The sequence below is a fragment of the Echiichthys vipera genome (genome assembly GCF_963691815.1).
Source record: "Echiichthys vipera genome assembly, chromosome: 8".
NCBI lineage: Eukaryota > Metazoa > Chordata > Actinopteri > Perciformes > Trachinidae > Echiichthys > Echiichthys vipera.
This window is the reverse complement of record NC_139833.1, coordinates 8,628,043-8,643,898: the sequence shown is the minus strand read 5'-3', so window position 1 is coordinate 8,643,898 and position 15,856 is coordinate 8,628,043. Positions and strand designations below refer to the sequence as shown.

At 40.8% G+C, this 15,856-nt stretch overlaps 1 protein-coding gene across 1 annotated transcript in view; it reads right to left on the bottom strand.

The window, feature by feature from the left end:
• Positions 1-15,856, bottom strand: part of myom3 (myomesin 3) — a 59,821-nt gene that overhangs the window by 15,295 nt on the left and 28,670 nt on the right. The window contains 8 exon segments of the mRNA XM_083918549.1: positions 3,477-3,664; positions 4,834-4,955; positions 5,583-5,757; positions 6,411-6,594; positions 10,275-10,402; positions 12,704-12,757; positions 14,914-15,063; positions 15,066-15,112. Coding sequence (XP_083774675.1) covers positions 3,477-3,664; positions 4,834-4,955; positions 5,583-5,757; positions 6,411-6,594; positions 10,275-10,402; positions 12,704-12,757; positions 14,914-15,063; positions 15,066-15,112 — 1,048 coding nt within the window.

The following is a 15,856-nucleotide window of genomic DNA, read 5'->3' as shown; positions in this document are numbered from 1 at the left end:
AACACGGATCAGTTGGCACATCGCACAGGAGTTGTAGGAGTTGGTTGTACAGTTACATCTCTTCAGGCTCAAACCTTTTACAAGGTATTACAGCTCTGCTGCTGCCACAGCAATTTTTTTGTTGAACCCCCGAGACACTTTGGCTTTGGGAAGAGAATGCATTCAGCCTTATTGATCTGCTCATTGATCTCTCTATTCACAGCCACTTAGACTTTAAAGTCCTTATCGCCTCCGTGAACAGTTGTGAACTTGTACTGCAGCTCTCGGCTCTCTCCAGGCAACTAATTGACACAACCAGAGGGAGCTTATTTCACAGTAATAGCAATCGCTATCTAAAAAACAACCCCCCTCCTCCCTCCCCACCATTATCTATAGATCCTTCTCCATCCACGTTTACATAGAACGGCCACCTTTTTATCAGATCGATATACAGTTTACCCAAAGAAATGCAAAGGCTGTCTGGCAAAAACAGTGGAGGTATGTGCAGCTTTCAGCCACTAGATGGCGAACAGGCTGCATTTGATTAATTTGACACATACAGTATGTTGCATCTTTCAGTGGGAAATCTAACTTTGTCAGTGGTGCAGGGAAACATCAGCATACTCACAATAAATACTCATATACTCATGTTTATATTTATATTTACAGGGATGCAAAATAACTTCCATTACCCACCTTTTAAGTATAATTAATACTTCTACTCTGTTGCATTTCAGAGGGGAATATTGTACTTTTACTCCCCTACATTTATCAGCTCTAGTATATTGACATCTTTAGCTACTATTTACATTGCAGGTTAAGATTTTACATCAAAAAACATGTGATAAGCTTAAGAAATAGGAACATTTTTAACTAGTTTGGCCACTTGTCATGTTTCAGATGTCTATGAGTTGAACACACTTCCACCAAAGAGAAGTTTCTCTTCCAAACCTCTTCGAATTTGACCATGAATAGCTAAATTTACAAAGCTAGCCTGCGTATTTATCTTCTCTTTTAAATTTGCATCATGGAACTTACAATCTCTGTTTGCAAGATTATTATTATTTTTTTTTTTAATTTTTCCTGAATTCAGAATTGAACTGGGAAAGAAGGCCTTTAGATTTTTCTGCACAGGGTGCATGGACCAATCTGCAGACAGATGTTAAACTTCAAAATAAAGTAACACTGACTGAGTTTAAAACTATGGTGAACGTCCTAACTACTTAAAGAGTAGTTAAAACAAGCTCCACTTTGACCAACTGTGACAGTGAAATACTGCTTATCCATTCATGCATTGGTATTAACAATGAGTACATTTACTTTTGGCACTTAAAGTACTTTTTGCTGATAATACTTTGTATGATTCTAAATGAAGAACCTTTAGTTGTACATGACAAGTATTTTTACAGTCTTGTTTTGGTACTTTAACTTAAATAACTAATCTGTGTACTTCTGCACAGTTATACAAGAGGTTCAAATCAGTGTTTCTTCTAATGAAGCAGGATTGGTGACATCCTGACAATTGAACTTATGGAAGACTTTTACATTTTCTGCACAACATGGAAAAGAAAATAGGCACAAGAGCAACATTGCAAGTTCTCTACGGACAGGAAGTCAGCAACCTGATTGAAATAACAGCATAAAACAGCTCATGTAGGAAGTGGAGATTGCCCTTTGTGAGGAGGTGAGCTTGTTGAAATTGCTCATTTATCCCTAAAGGGGGAGCCGTATGTTCTCATCCGAGGGTCTCTTCTGGGAAAAAGGGTCGCCAATCCACATACGTCCAATCCTCAAGACTCTGCTCTTCACAACGATGTGTAGGTCTAATAAAGTTATTTTCTTTTTCATTTGCTTTGTCTTTGTAAAAACAACCACTCACACATACAATACATTAGCACAATGTCTAATTATGGCGCACCTGCAATCTCCCTTTGACAGGTTAAAGCTTTAACTGTCCTCCAGGTCTCCATGGACACTGCTTGTTGCCTAGTGACACACAGCCAATGTGGATGAGGGAGCCTTAGCTAATATTTTCCATTATTTTGGCCAATGCTAAATGTGAAAGTAACTCATGTATATTAGTAGTGGAACTGTATTGAGATCACTCGTCACAACATCAGCATCTTTTAAATCCCTTCTTTCATAGGAAAGTGTTTATGACTATTTCATGTTGCTAGGTTTTATCTTCAATCCTTGGCCTTTTTAAAATATATATTTTATTTTTAACTTTATTTTATGTTTTCATGATCCCACTGTCTTTATCTGCTGTTGTTTTCTGTTGTTTAGGGGTTTAGCTCATGTTTTTCTGAAAAGCACAAGTAACCTTGTCAAGAAAAGTGCTTTAGAAATGAATTCATTATTATTATTAGTATAATTATAATTGTTATTATAGTATTACTATATTAAAAGTAAGCTATTAATTAGTAGCAGTGGCTAGAAATGTCTTTGTTGTGCTTACTGAGGGGATTTTAGTAATTCTCTTCTTCTTCTCACACAAAAAGACACTGTTGTACGTTATGGTCACTGCAACATGTGAAATGATGTAAAACGAAAAGTCTACAAAATCTACAGCCACACGACATGTTCTCCTTAGTGGGTTTGTATGACATCATATGAAATATGACATGACATTTCATTTAACGCAGTGAGACGGTGACGGGTAAATGACAGTGACAGTTGAGTTTAGCCAACAAAAGGTGACGGTCGAGGTTAAGATTAGAAAAGAGGGTGGTGCTTTGGCTTTAGTACCTCCAGGACATGAACATGCTCACAATGACATTGGTAACATGCTGATGTGTTGCAGGTATAATTGTTGTCACCATGTTCACAATCTTATTTCAGAGTCTTAGCATGCTAATATTCAAGAATTAGCCCAAAACAGGGAACATCTTTATGTTCCCATGGTGCTTTGTTCTTGATATAAACTACTATTGTTAGAGATTGGTAAAGGCTTTGTTTGCAGTTCAAATTGAAAATGAATGAACATTTTAAATGCCAGTTGAATGACAAAAAACCACCCAACCACTGTGGGGATATCTTAAAACCAAAAGAAAAGGACTTCTTAACCTGCAAATTTGAGGGAGTAGATTTTGGGTACACTGCCATTAGGCTATAAACTGTAGGTGGGTGATTACAACATTTGCCCAAGAGAAACAAACACTGCAGGGAACATAAACCCCTTTGAAAGGTCTCGTTAATGTGTCATATTACAAGGATATTTGATGGGGAACATAGATACATTCCCACAAAGCACAAAGTACAACTGAGGGTGATGGGAATGTTATTAGTTTTGCAAGGATTTGGTCATAAATTATTGGACAAACCAAACTCTTCATATCGCCAAATTCATCAGGATACACTATAGGAACCATGTTTCTCTGAGTAAAATGTCACATATGAAATTAAACAGATTTTTCATTCAGGACCAAAGTGGACTGACTAACATGCTGCGAGCATCCCACTACACCATAATTGCATCATGCTGAAGCATTACGGACCTTTAACTGCCTCTCTTTGGAAGGCTTGACGTTGACCTCCCTCCATATTTTTATGCCCTTTTCCCTCTTGTCCAGGTAGTATCCACGCACTGGGTCTCCCCCGTTACAGGTGGGGGCCCTCCAGCCCACCACCATCTCTGATTCAGTGCACAGCAGCAGGGTGATGGCAGAGGGAGCAGAGGGAACAGCTGCGGAGTGAGTAGTAGGAAAGTAAAACAGATGAAAAAATGAAAGGTGATTTAAAGAGAGAATCTCAGCAGGCACCTATTCTTGTTAAATAGACCAGGAAAAGCCAATAACTTCCCGGCTGAATACAGAACGTCTCCAACCTCGAGTTGCAAATTCATAACTCTGGGCTAATCTTGAGCATTCCTGAATGAGAATGAAAGAAATATTAAACTCATATTCTATTTGATAAAAAATGTATTTCTCACAAGGAATTGGACTGCAGCCATTTATCCTCAGGTGATGCGTTAGAGCGGCAGAGTAGATGAGACAATAATATGGTGAGTGAGCGGCAAGCAAAATGAGTCACCATTATACTTTACTGCAAGCCGCAGAGAGCACATTATCTGAGGCCGCAACTCAGAAAGTAAAAAGGGTCATTTCGTCAACAGGTGCGTTTCCACAGCTACAGCGTAAACTAACTTCAATAAGAGGAAGCATCAACTTGATACAAAGTCATCGGATGGAGGCTATGTGACAAAACCTATGGAGACAGACGTGTGGAAGGAGCACAGTCTCAGTTGATAACAGTAGCATTGAACAGAGTTGTGGTACAACATTACAAGCAGTTCTTGCCCACACATACCTTTGTTCTTTGTCCAAGATGAGTAAAACATTTTTTTCCAAATGCTTTTCTCTTCTAAAAGCTGCAAACATGTGGAGGATAAACTATGGCAAAGGTGAACGCTGGTGAATTTGTTTTTATAATGCTCCAGAGAATACACAGGCATTCTCATAAAAGGTTCCTGAGGCTATGAAAGAAAACTATTACTACACATGATTACGTCCCTTTGGACAGTTCTTGTGAATATACTTTAAGGTCAAGTCAATACTGATTCAGAGGGTGGCCATGGATGCATTCTGTGCACAAAAGAAATTATATTTGGTCTCACGTGCCAAGAGAAGATGTTTTTTTCTCCAAATCTAACCTACAATTATACATTCTTTAATGTTACGTCCAGCTTTTATCCATATTCGTCGCTGTGTTAGTGTGGAATAGCTCTAAGAGTAACACATCTTTATAAAACCTTTAACAACAATGCACTGATTGATAGATTCCATATTGAAACATTACGTTTTATGATGAAAGTTGTGTCCACTATTTTGGCACCTGGCACGTGGTTGCACTTACAAATGGCCGATTTGACGAGGATGGGGCTAGACTCGTCTGAATAGCCGCTGTTTCCTGCTCGGCTCACAGACTTCACCCTGAACACGTATTCTCTTCGGTTCTTGAGGCCGTGGACCGTAAATCTGCGGAGGAGATCACCTCGATGTAATCAACACGTTGTATTACTAGAAACATTCAGGGGAAATGTTTTCATCTGTGCTATTCTTTAATATGTATTCAGACGTTATGACACTATGGATGGATTACTGAACTGGGAACAGGCCCAGAGACGTAAGGGGTGCAAGGAAACATGTTGCTGAAAAAAAACGACTATCAAAAAGAGATAATAAATTACCACAAATTTATGCAAAACGACAACAAAATCACCCAGAATGACTGCAAAACAATCAAAAAGATGCAAAACAACCACACAATGACCACAAGGAGGTGCAAAACTACTAAAAATAGATGCAAAACAACTACAATCGAGTCTTAAAATGACCACAAATAGATGCATAACAATAACAAAGAGCCCCAAAATGACTACAGAGACGCAAGATGAATAGGAATTAATGCAAAATGACCACAAAAACTATTTGAGTTTCTTTGAATCTGTTGTTTTGTAAGCAGGATGGGGGGCCTCTTACACGTCTGTGCCCAAGGCACATTGTTGTCTCATAATCTGTTACATCAAATTCTTTCCCTGCAGCCGACCAGAAAAATGACAAGGAAACATTCTGAGACAATGTTTTAATATCCGTCCACATTACCTGGTGTCGGTAATAGGCTTGTTGTTGACAGTGGTCCAGTCTTGTTTGCCACATTCACTGTAGTAAAGGTAGTAGCCCACGACGTCGTCTTTTTCTTTGGGCTCCTGCCACTGGAGCAGCACCGAGGTGTCCGTGTCTCTGAAGGCCAAGACAGAGTGAGGAGGAGCCGGCACCGCTGATGGGAATCAGAGAAGTCCTCAGGTAAAACTTCATCTCAACTCATAAAATGACAATTATATAAATTTATGAATTCAATCAACTCCACTCTCAGTTGTTCACATGTATCTGATCACTCTACTGTAGTTACTGGCTACTATCATATACAAAGCACAGCTACAGAAACAACATTAAATCCTGCTTACATGTTAACAAACACTCTAAAAGAGACCTTGCATGATTCCTTTTACTTTTGACAGTTCAAGCTAATTTTAATAACAATACTTCTGCACTACATGTTGATATTTTATATATATTTGATTTACACTGTAGTTAATTATTTCGCTTTAAAACAGGATCTAAATACTTCTTCCAGCCTTATTTAAGGGACAGGCTATAAAATAAACATCTGACACTCTACAATAGGTTTCTTCATTTCACTACATAAAGCACTTCTCTTTTCAAGTTTGAGGTATGACTGTGCACATTTTGATCCTAACACAAGCTGACAGATGAACTTACAGGATGTAAACAAATCTCCAGAAGATTGAGTTGAACCTGTTGTGTTCATCAATGTGTGCACACCTACGGTAGAAGCACTACTACAAAATCCACTTGATTTTCACAACAGGCAATGAAAGGTTACAGCGCGGTACACAGCACAATTCTCACCTTGTGGCTTTCCCAAGGAGATCGGCGCACTCGGCTCAGAGGGGTCGCTGACACCGTACTTGTTGACGGAGCGCACTCTGAAGCAGTACTGCTTGCCCTTGACCAGGTCAAACACTGGGAACCTGGGAGAGTTTACCTCCATGTCCAGACTGGCCAGCGCCCAGCTGCTCTTCCCTGCCAGAGACTAATCCAAGTATAGCATTAGAAAAAAAGAAACACAAACATAATTACAAAAGCACTATCTACATCTATCCCAAGGGCATGTTCATTATTCTATGTCAAGTATGAGGATTCACCCTGCCATGACTGACAAATACTAAAAACTCCCGTAATGCATTCGGACGTCCTGTCTGTAGTTAGTTCACTTCCGATTGTATAGTTTTGGAGCAAACCCCTTGACGTGCAGACAAGGGGCAAAGACGAATGAAGAATGGCAGTTTGGTTTGATAGGCGAAGAAACTTTCAGGCAGAATTACGAATACATTTTTAGATTCAGAAAGGCAGGAGATGTGCTGATAGGGAGCCAAGATATATAGCTTATTTAAAACTAATTTATGTCTTAGATTCTCCTTTTTGCTTGTGCTATTTATTATATAAACTTATTTATGAGCATTGTTGGAGGGAGTCTGGGATTTTCACGGACTATTCTTCACTGACTCCTCTTCATATCTGTCACTGAATCTGCTTTTACTTATCTGTTCTTCTCCTCCAAGTTACCTTTATTTCCTGCTCTAAATCTCCCTTTTGGAGGAGGAAAGGCTAACAAAAGAAAAACGGGTACGTTAGGGAGATCAGTGATTATATGGTGCTTGCTCAAGGGCGAAAGGAATATTTGAATGTTCCCTTCATTATATAAGCAGAAGTGAAGCGGCGGGCTTTAGTAATTTCAGATGCCTTTGACAGGCTTGACAGTTTTATTACCCCGGCAACTTACAGAAGTCCAATAAAAATATATTTCCTGTGGCAGTTTTCTGATTATTGGAGCTAAAAGCTGTTGGCTGTGTGGGCTGATATTGGAGAGCTGAGGGGTTTTATTGTTAAGAAGAACAGGTCAGTCACCACACTATGATACGTCGGAGGAAATTTTCTTTTTTTAAATCTGGCGTTGGGGGAAAAACTCTAAATTTAAGTTTCCATAGACGTAGACCCATAGATATTTTATATTACCTTGAATGCTTCATTAAAACCCTGCCACATTAGTTATTACTTAACTATTGATTCATTTTGAAGCAGACACAACCTTTAGATCTCAAATCCAGGTAGTTTTATATCACCAGTTAGGAAATAAAAAAACTCTTTCAAGTAATGCAACCAAAAAAAAACAAACAGAAGTTCATGGTACAGAGAGCAACATCAAGGTCTGCTCACTTTTAATGAGTCCACAAATTCCTGCTTTAAGTGACACCACAGTGGTAGAAGTCTGTGTGTGTGTGTGTGTGTGTGTGTGTGTGTGTGTGTGTGTGTGTGTGTGTGTGTGTGTGTGCTCTTCCTCCACCTGTTTCTTTAATTAGTGCTGTGGTCAGTAGCCTGCTGTTAATTTGGCTCACGCTCCAGCACCGACTGCCCAACCCTAGCAAGCAACTGGAGGAAGTGATGATGCAAGAACATTGATCCTTGTGTTTAGCGGATGTGTAAGTATTACTTACTCCACTGGTGGTTAAGGTTTAAATATATACTATATCTAAACCTGTGTGTAAGTGGTTTTGTGTGTAAGAGAGAGCATGAATGTATCTAAATGTCTGTATATAGTGAATACATGTGGGTGAGACCCGGCTGCGTGATTTCTGGTTTTCTATACTATCTCATCATCTCATCTCATCTCATCTAGGAGGAAGGAGGAACAGGTTGTGTGAATTGTGCAAGTTAGAAGCTTGAAAATTATTCTCATTTTCTTTTGTGTTGTCCTTATTATGATGAGTTAAGAATATTTATGATAAATAAAAGGCAGGTTATAAGTTGAATAGAAGCTTGGAAGAAAACATCAGGGTGGTTTATTTTGTTTAGTATTATTCGTAATATCTAAGTAATGATATCTTGTAAGCCTGTTTGGATGGGGATATTATTCATGCATAATAAACACAATAATAATCATCATCTTTAAGAGGCTTCTAAGGGCAAACAGCTAACAAACAGTTGCCTATTTTTTTTCCATCCAGCATAAATGGAGTCAAATTAGCATTCATCTGAAGTCATGTGTCCAATATTCATTCTCTTTTTAACTATGTTTTATCAACTCCTGGGGGAAATATCTGGCATTTAAGCAGCTAATCGCATCCCGTGTGCACGGTATCTGTTCTTTAGTTTGGGTAGTGTACAGTGGGCTTATAAGAGCTGATGCCCGCAGTGAGACTGAATCTAAACAGCGAAGTTAGTAAAACCAAAACAATGAGCTGAAAGATGCTAGAATGCTTCATAAAACTGAGGGGAACTACAGCACATTCTCATTTTCCAGGGTGTCAAATACTGCCGCTCTATCACACCCTTGTGCGTCTGTGCTCATCTGTAAACCCATCAATGGCAATATTAGATGCTCAAAGAAAGTGCTCCAGAAATAAGAGAATCAAACTCCAAACTAACACCAGACTTTTGCCCAGGTGACTACGGTTCATGTACCGTGGGTCACTGTAGTTATGTTACGCTCTTTTAACCCCACCCACGATCTTTTCCTCACCCTAACCAAAAAGCTAAACCTAACCACAAAGTTGTGTTTGAATCACGGTAATGATGTGTTGCCTTGTTTAAAACAAGGGAGCGTAGTAGGGTGTCATGTGTTTGACGCATAGTGCTGCCCAGGGCATTGACAGGTGACACCAAAGGGTCCTGACAAAACAGCAGTATGTGACGAGTTGGGATGAGGACGGGTTGTCGATTCGGCTAAAACCTCAGTTGGTTTGTCACCATGAGTCTTTTCACATTACACAAAAGCATCAAACTTAACATAAACATATCGATAACGCGCTGCCTGAGCTAATAATCATGCCAATCTCTTCAAAGTTACAACAAATTCTTGGACTAATTTCTCGCCTTCAAGGCAGCTATTGGTCTCAGTTAATCTCTGTAGTGAATGAGAACTAAAATGAATAACCATGTAGTCGAAGAAACGCAGTTGTGACCAGGAACTTTTCTCTTTTAAAACTGTCCCCGAAGGTTCATCTCAATCCTTCAGCTAATGTGATATAATACGCACCTGAGACAAAAATTACTGCTGTGGATTTTTTATTTAAGAGGTTTGACCTTTAGGGCTTTTTCAGAACTGAAGAGAAACTGAAGAAGCTTTTTTGATAAACGACAAAACTTCTTCACTCAACTCTCCGGACCAGTGATTTCCATCCTCCTTTTCTCCAGACATTGAGATGAATATTCACAGACGCATTGCTGCACAATTTGAAAAAGACTGAAACTGAATCTGGATGTGAGAAACCTGTGCGGCCTTATACGACGTCACCTGAGTTCAATACGTGGAATGCACAAAAATGACCTTTTCACAGGTATATGTATGAACAGTACACGACGACAGCCTGCTCTGTTTCTCTGTTTGTAAAACACACACATTGACTTTTGCCTATTTGGATATTCATTCGTTGGGTAGGTATTCAGTTTTCAATTTTGGGAGTCGGATATTAAATAACATGTAAAATATAAAAAGAAAATAACAGTAAAGTGCAAATAAGATGTGATCTAATCTGTGATAACTGACACACTAAACCTAAACTGTGATCAATCAAGATCTCCAGAGTTGTTAATATGAACATGTGTGTGTGTGTGTGTGTGTGTGTGTGTGTGTGTGTGTGTGTGTGTGTGTGTGTGCGTGTGTGTGTGTGTGTGTGTGTGTGTGTGCGTGTGTGTTTGAGGGTAAAAACTGACCCGCTCCACGTAGAAGGTGAGCGGCTCCCTGCCTCTGGGTTCAGGCTCTGTCCAGCTCAGCACCACGTACGTGTCGCTCACCTCGCAGGCGTGGACATTTGTGGGAGGGAAAGGAGCTTTGACTTGACCTACAGAGGAGGAGAAGGAGGAGGAGGAGGAAGAGGAGAAGGAAGAAAAAAATCAGATCAGTGAGAATGAGAATGTGCAACACAGTCTCACACCCAACGCAAAAACTGACGCTTGGTCAGGGGCCTTTGGCGTTGGGTGTGAGACTGTGTTGGAATGTGGTGTCCAAAATGTGCTCACTGAGTCTTTTTTGATCTCTATGTTCAAATATATTTGCATTTTAAAAACGTAATGCTTTGTCTGGTGCATTTAAGTCACTCACACACTCTGTGAGATTTAAAGTGCTGCCCCAAATGTCACCTCCATTCCTAATACATACAAGATAACATACAGTCAAATGGGGTGAGTCAGCACACTTTCAATGACTCTGATTAAGTCAAAAGTCTTCATTTTTTGTTTTTGTGTCTGTAAGTCTGGTCTCTTTGTTTGTATCCCCTGAAGAGTCGCAGAGCTGCTGTGTGGATCAGAGAGGAGCTCCAGAGCAAAGAGTTTCCCGGGAAAGCCTGAGAGTGTGTGCAGCTCAGTTTGTAAGTATTTTTTCTTTATTGTAGGAGCTCTGCTCTCAAGCAGATTGGATCTGAAATGAAACCATGACTTTAAGGTTAAAGTGCCGCGGTTTCATTTAAAGGATGAGGTGGTTTTTCACCTTAACATTGGGTGACAGTTGAATACAGCAGGACAATGATCGTAAACATGCAGCTAAAGAAAGTAATTGTGTCCTGACCTTAATTCAGTCCTGTCATAGTGTTGGAACACTTAAAGTTGCATTTTGTAGTTAGACATTTTGGGGAAATGCTTATTTGCTATCTGGCTAAGACATCGAGACCACTCATGTCTGTACATTAATCATGGAGCTGAAGAAGACAATCAGCTTAGCTTTGCATAAATAAACAGTTCCACCAAGAAACTCAGACGTAAACCACAACTTGTCATTTTACACACCTGTTTATGGATTTATTTAACAACATAAACATGTGTTTGTGTTGCAGGCTAGCTGGTTCCCCCTGCTTACAGTCCTTTTGCTCAGCTCAGTTGCCTCCTGTCTCTAACCCCATCCTTAACACACAAGAGTGGAACTGGTCTTCTCATGTAACTCTTGGCACTACAGCAAATTAGCATATTTGTTGAACTATTCCTTTAAGGCAGTAAACTTATTAACAAGCATAGCATCCTTGCGTCTGCGATGTTTATGGTTCATAGATTTCATAACACAATTTACAACCAAATATGAAATATGCTGACAATTCTTGAGCTGACATTTTAATGTGTCCTGTAAATGCTGGTTCTCTAAATACATTATTTAATACGTTTGTATATTTCCCTTTATAGGAGGACTGTTTACAAAAAAGGGACACAATTCTTTCACTATTCTTCTGATATTCATGTAAACACCTGAAATTAAAGCTAAAGGTGACTTCCAGGATTGGCCTCAGTGACCCTTGAATGAGCTACAGGCGGATACTGCGAGTGACAACTGCGTCACAACTGAGCGCCCCTGTTTGTAACTTATGACATCATTTGTTCAGCCCTGGTTGTTAGCGTCCCTGGTAGTGCAGAGTTCACATTGACATGTGAAGGTGAGTCAGTCACCCCTGGTTAACCCTTTATAACACAAAATCAGTTTGACCCTGGTTGAGCCCTCGAGGTGGAAGGGGAGCTATTCAACAAACAACAAACACACATTTCTGGAGCCAGGGAGCTGGCAATTTTGCCACTCAAGTTTCAGAAAATGAACATGTAGATATTTAAATCCTTTTTACTTAAATGTATTTGCATCAGTCCAGTTTAGATGGAAAAAAAAATCTTACGAGTTTGCTTGAATGTAACTTCGTCCCTCTGTCATTTGAGAACTTGGAAAAAAGCTGCGCCCTGACAAACAGACATGCATGCTACATGCTTTCTGCTCCATTAAATAATTGGATAAAGGAAGTATGAATGCACTGTCTTGCTAAATTTACTTCTACCTTTCTTCTGTGAGTTACATTGCCAAGGTTATCAGCCCTCTTCACAGGCATACACACTACCTCAGGCCATTATGTGCATTTACCAGGACACCACCAGGACTGATCATACTTACTTTTGCAAATGGAAGAAATGCTCATTGCCTCAGCCATACAATTACTGCAGCTCGTTGTTAAATATAATATGAAGATGCATTAAGCCGAGAGCCTGAGGCAGCCTAAAGGCGAGGAGGCGGGCACCCTGTGTGCCCGTAAAACATAGATTCTATTTGAAATCAAGGGTGAAAATGTTCAAATGGCATCTTTATTATTCCTAGTGATATAAAAATACAGGATTCTCACCTTCAAGTTCATCTTTAGTAATGGTGACCGTCCTCCCTCTGTCAACTTTGACCACTTGGAGAAGGGGGACAGAGAGAGAGAGAGAGAGAGAGAGAGAGAGAGAGAGAGAGAGGGGGGGGGGGGGGGGGGGGGGCACAGGGAATAAAGAAGAAAGTCATATCAGGGTAATGAAGTTAAATGTGAGCCCATGATAACACTATTAGTGTTAATAGTAGAGGAGCAGCCACTGGTAAGAGTGCCAGAGCCAGAGAGATACAAAGAGGTGAGCGAGAGCGACATGGAAGGATGGAGATCAAGCTGGAGGCAAGTCAACCTTCTGCCTGTCCTTCATCTGTGTTTAATGATCCACGGCATCTGACCAGAGCCCATCTGTCCCCCTCTAACACGCGCACACACACACACACACACACACACACACACACACACACACACACACACACACACACACACACACACACACACACACACACTCAATGATGAGACGTCAAATCTCAGACGATCATTCTCTTCCCTCCACTGTATAAAGTATTTAACAAAAACCCACACGCCTCAAAAGTAATCTCTGATGAAACAAAGTGTTCCACTCAAGCACGCTTTTAAGAAGCTGCCGCAGCCTGTAGCGGCTGCACAGCCTCCCAGCTCTCTAACATAAGACCCACATCTACACACACCTGTTTTCTCTGGTGGTGCTGATAGCTGTGCAGGTGTAAACACAGCAACCGAGGCAGACGAGGTGATTTAAGGGAGGGAATGAGCCTTAAACACATTGCTAATGCTCTTTGTAGTAGCAGATGCGAACTGGTAACAAATTATAAGGAAAACCTCAATAAATGAGTAGAAAAAGCATAATGACTGCAGATGCTTCCGTACGGGGCACCGGGGCCCACTGAATGGTTTGATGGGTGTGAAAATGAGGTGAAATGCCTGCTACGACCTTCACGGTCACAAACACAACTGAACGTGATGTGTTACTCCGTGTCTTGACCGCGAACGTTTGTTGTGCTTGTGGGCCGGCAGTGCTATCCAACAACAGGGCAGACAATGACAGATAAATTATCAGTAAATGTACAGTGAAGGTGACAGTTTGCCCATGAATAAACACTGCAGCTCCTCGGGGCGCTCGTGTCATGCCTCGCAGCTGCAGGGCAAAAGTGAAAGGAGAGTCTGATTAAACTGGAGCAGAAGTTTGCCGCTTCCTGGCTCTGACTCCGGCCACAGCATGCTCTGCACCGGCAACGTTGAAAAATGTAAATAAATATATTTATTCTGCCTTTTAATTAGGCATCAAACCTCATGTTTATGAGCACATTGTTAAAAAAATGAACATGTTTACAGCCGTGAGACGCAACTGGAATGAGTGCCCGGATGAACTGGTGCAGACGGTTGAAATGAGAGTGTGTCTGTTGCGTGAGACAAAGGCCAGTGAAAAACGCTTGTGAGAGTGAATATCTTTAGTAAGAACGGTATTCATCCCTCCTGTAGAGTTAAAGAGACTTGGAGAATCAATGCCAAAGAGCATTTCGAAGCTATTCTTTTGGCTCACGGTGGCCCAGCATCATCCGCGCTACATGGGCTCATGTGTGGAATCAAATTTTGGGGATTAAGAGGAGGCCACTCTGCACAACGTGTTTATTTATCTTCTCGGATGAGCTCACGGATAAGCAGTTGAATGTGAGCATCAATATCATAGACTGCAACTGAACCTCATGTTTCATGATGAACGCGTGTCCTGTAATGTACCATCACAGGGCTGATAGCTGTGTGACCGCTACTTATCTCACTCACGTTTTATTTGAGAACTGTTGAAGTACAGCGTGGGACACAAGTTCAGCACGCCTCCATTTTTAATAGCTTTCTGATTGAAAAGCCGACGTTGTTATTAGATGAGATTGCATTCATTTCGCGAGAGTTCATGATCAGCATATTGATTTAATAGCGGTCCAGCTTTTCTATTCATGCTAAAATCACACTTCCCTCCGGCTGTGGCTCAGGAGGTGCAGTAGGGCAATGTGTCCTTGAGCAAGACGGTGAATCCCAGATTGCTCCAGAAGGCTGTGCCATCGGTATGAATGGTAAGATCTTGATGAGCAGGCCTAAATGCAAGTTTATTTAGCATCACTAAATCCTAGGGTTATGTCGCTTTGGGTTTGTCACCAATTTGTGTTTCTCTAGCTGTGATGATGTGTCAATTTGAGTTTGTAATGTGTTACCCATGGTCCTGGTGTGTTCCAGGGGGTCTGCAGTGAGGACGGGCTCGGTAGCCTTGGAGGGGCGCCCTGCTCCAGCCTGGTTAACAGCACAAACTCTGAACTGGTACAGAGTTCCTTGATTCAGCCCAACCACCGGGTAGTAGCACATTTCTGAATATGCACATTGCAGCGCACCCACTCGCCCTGACTGAGGTCACATCTGAGAGAGAGGAGACAGAGAGAGAGAGACAGAGAATAAGAGAGGCATTTGAATAACTGGTAAACAAAAAAACAAAATAGCCCATATAATGTTTGAACAACTTTATGCGCAGTCTGCAGGGTGAAATATTATAAAAAAAACAATTTTAAAGGATTTTATGCCTCACAATAACACATAACTTAGTCAGTAAAATATCCCACCAAGACCCATAATTGTGACCAGAGACCATCATGTGAAAATAATAGGCCTCCAAACACAGTAAAAAAGCATTTTTAAAAGAGAATGAGAGCTCAGATTATACAACATTGATAACAAACTGCTGCCATTTGCAATAAACAAAGACAGAAAGAGTGCAGTTTTCTAACCATGAGGAGGTTGCTAGGGAACTGGGAGTTATGTTACATTTTTCTCTGCTCAACTGAAAAACACAAAATTTAGGAGTTCTATCTTCGACACTGAATAAAGAAGGTAGCAAGATCACAAAATCTCTCTCTCTCTCTCTCTCTCTCTCCTCACATAGACAAACACACATGTACACATGTCGTTCAGGATGATCCTGATTGATTGGTGCTGGAGATAAGGGCAGCACCTGTTCTCCTGTGGGAGTCTTTGACTCTGATGTCAGTGTCGAGGGCTGATCATTAACATGTACACCATCATCTCATGTGAACTCTGCCAAACGGATACAACAACAACAACAACAACACTGCTGGTCGCCACCGCCACCATCTTCATCAGCCACAA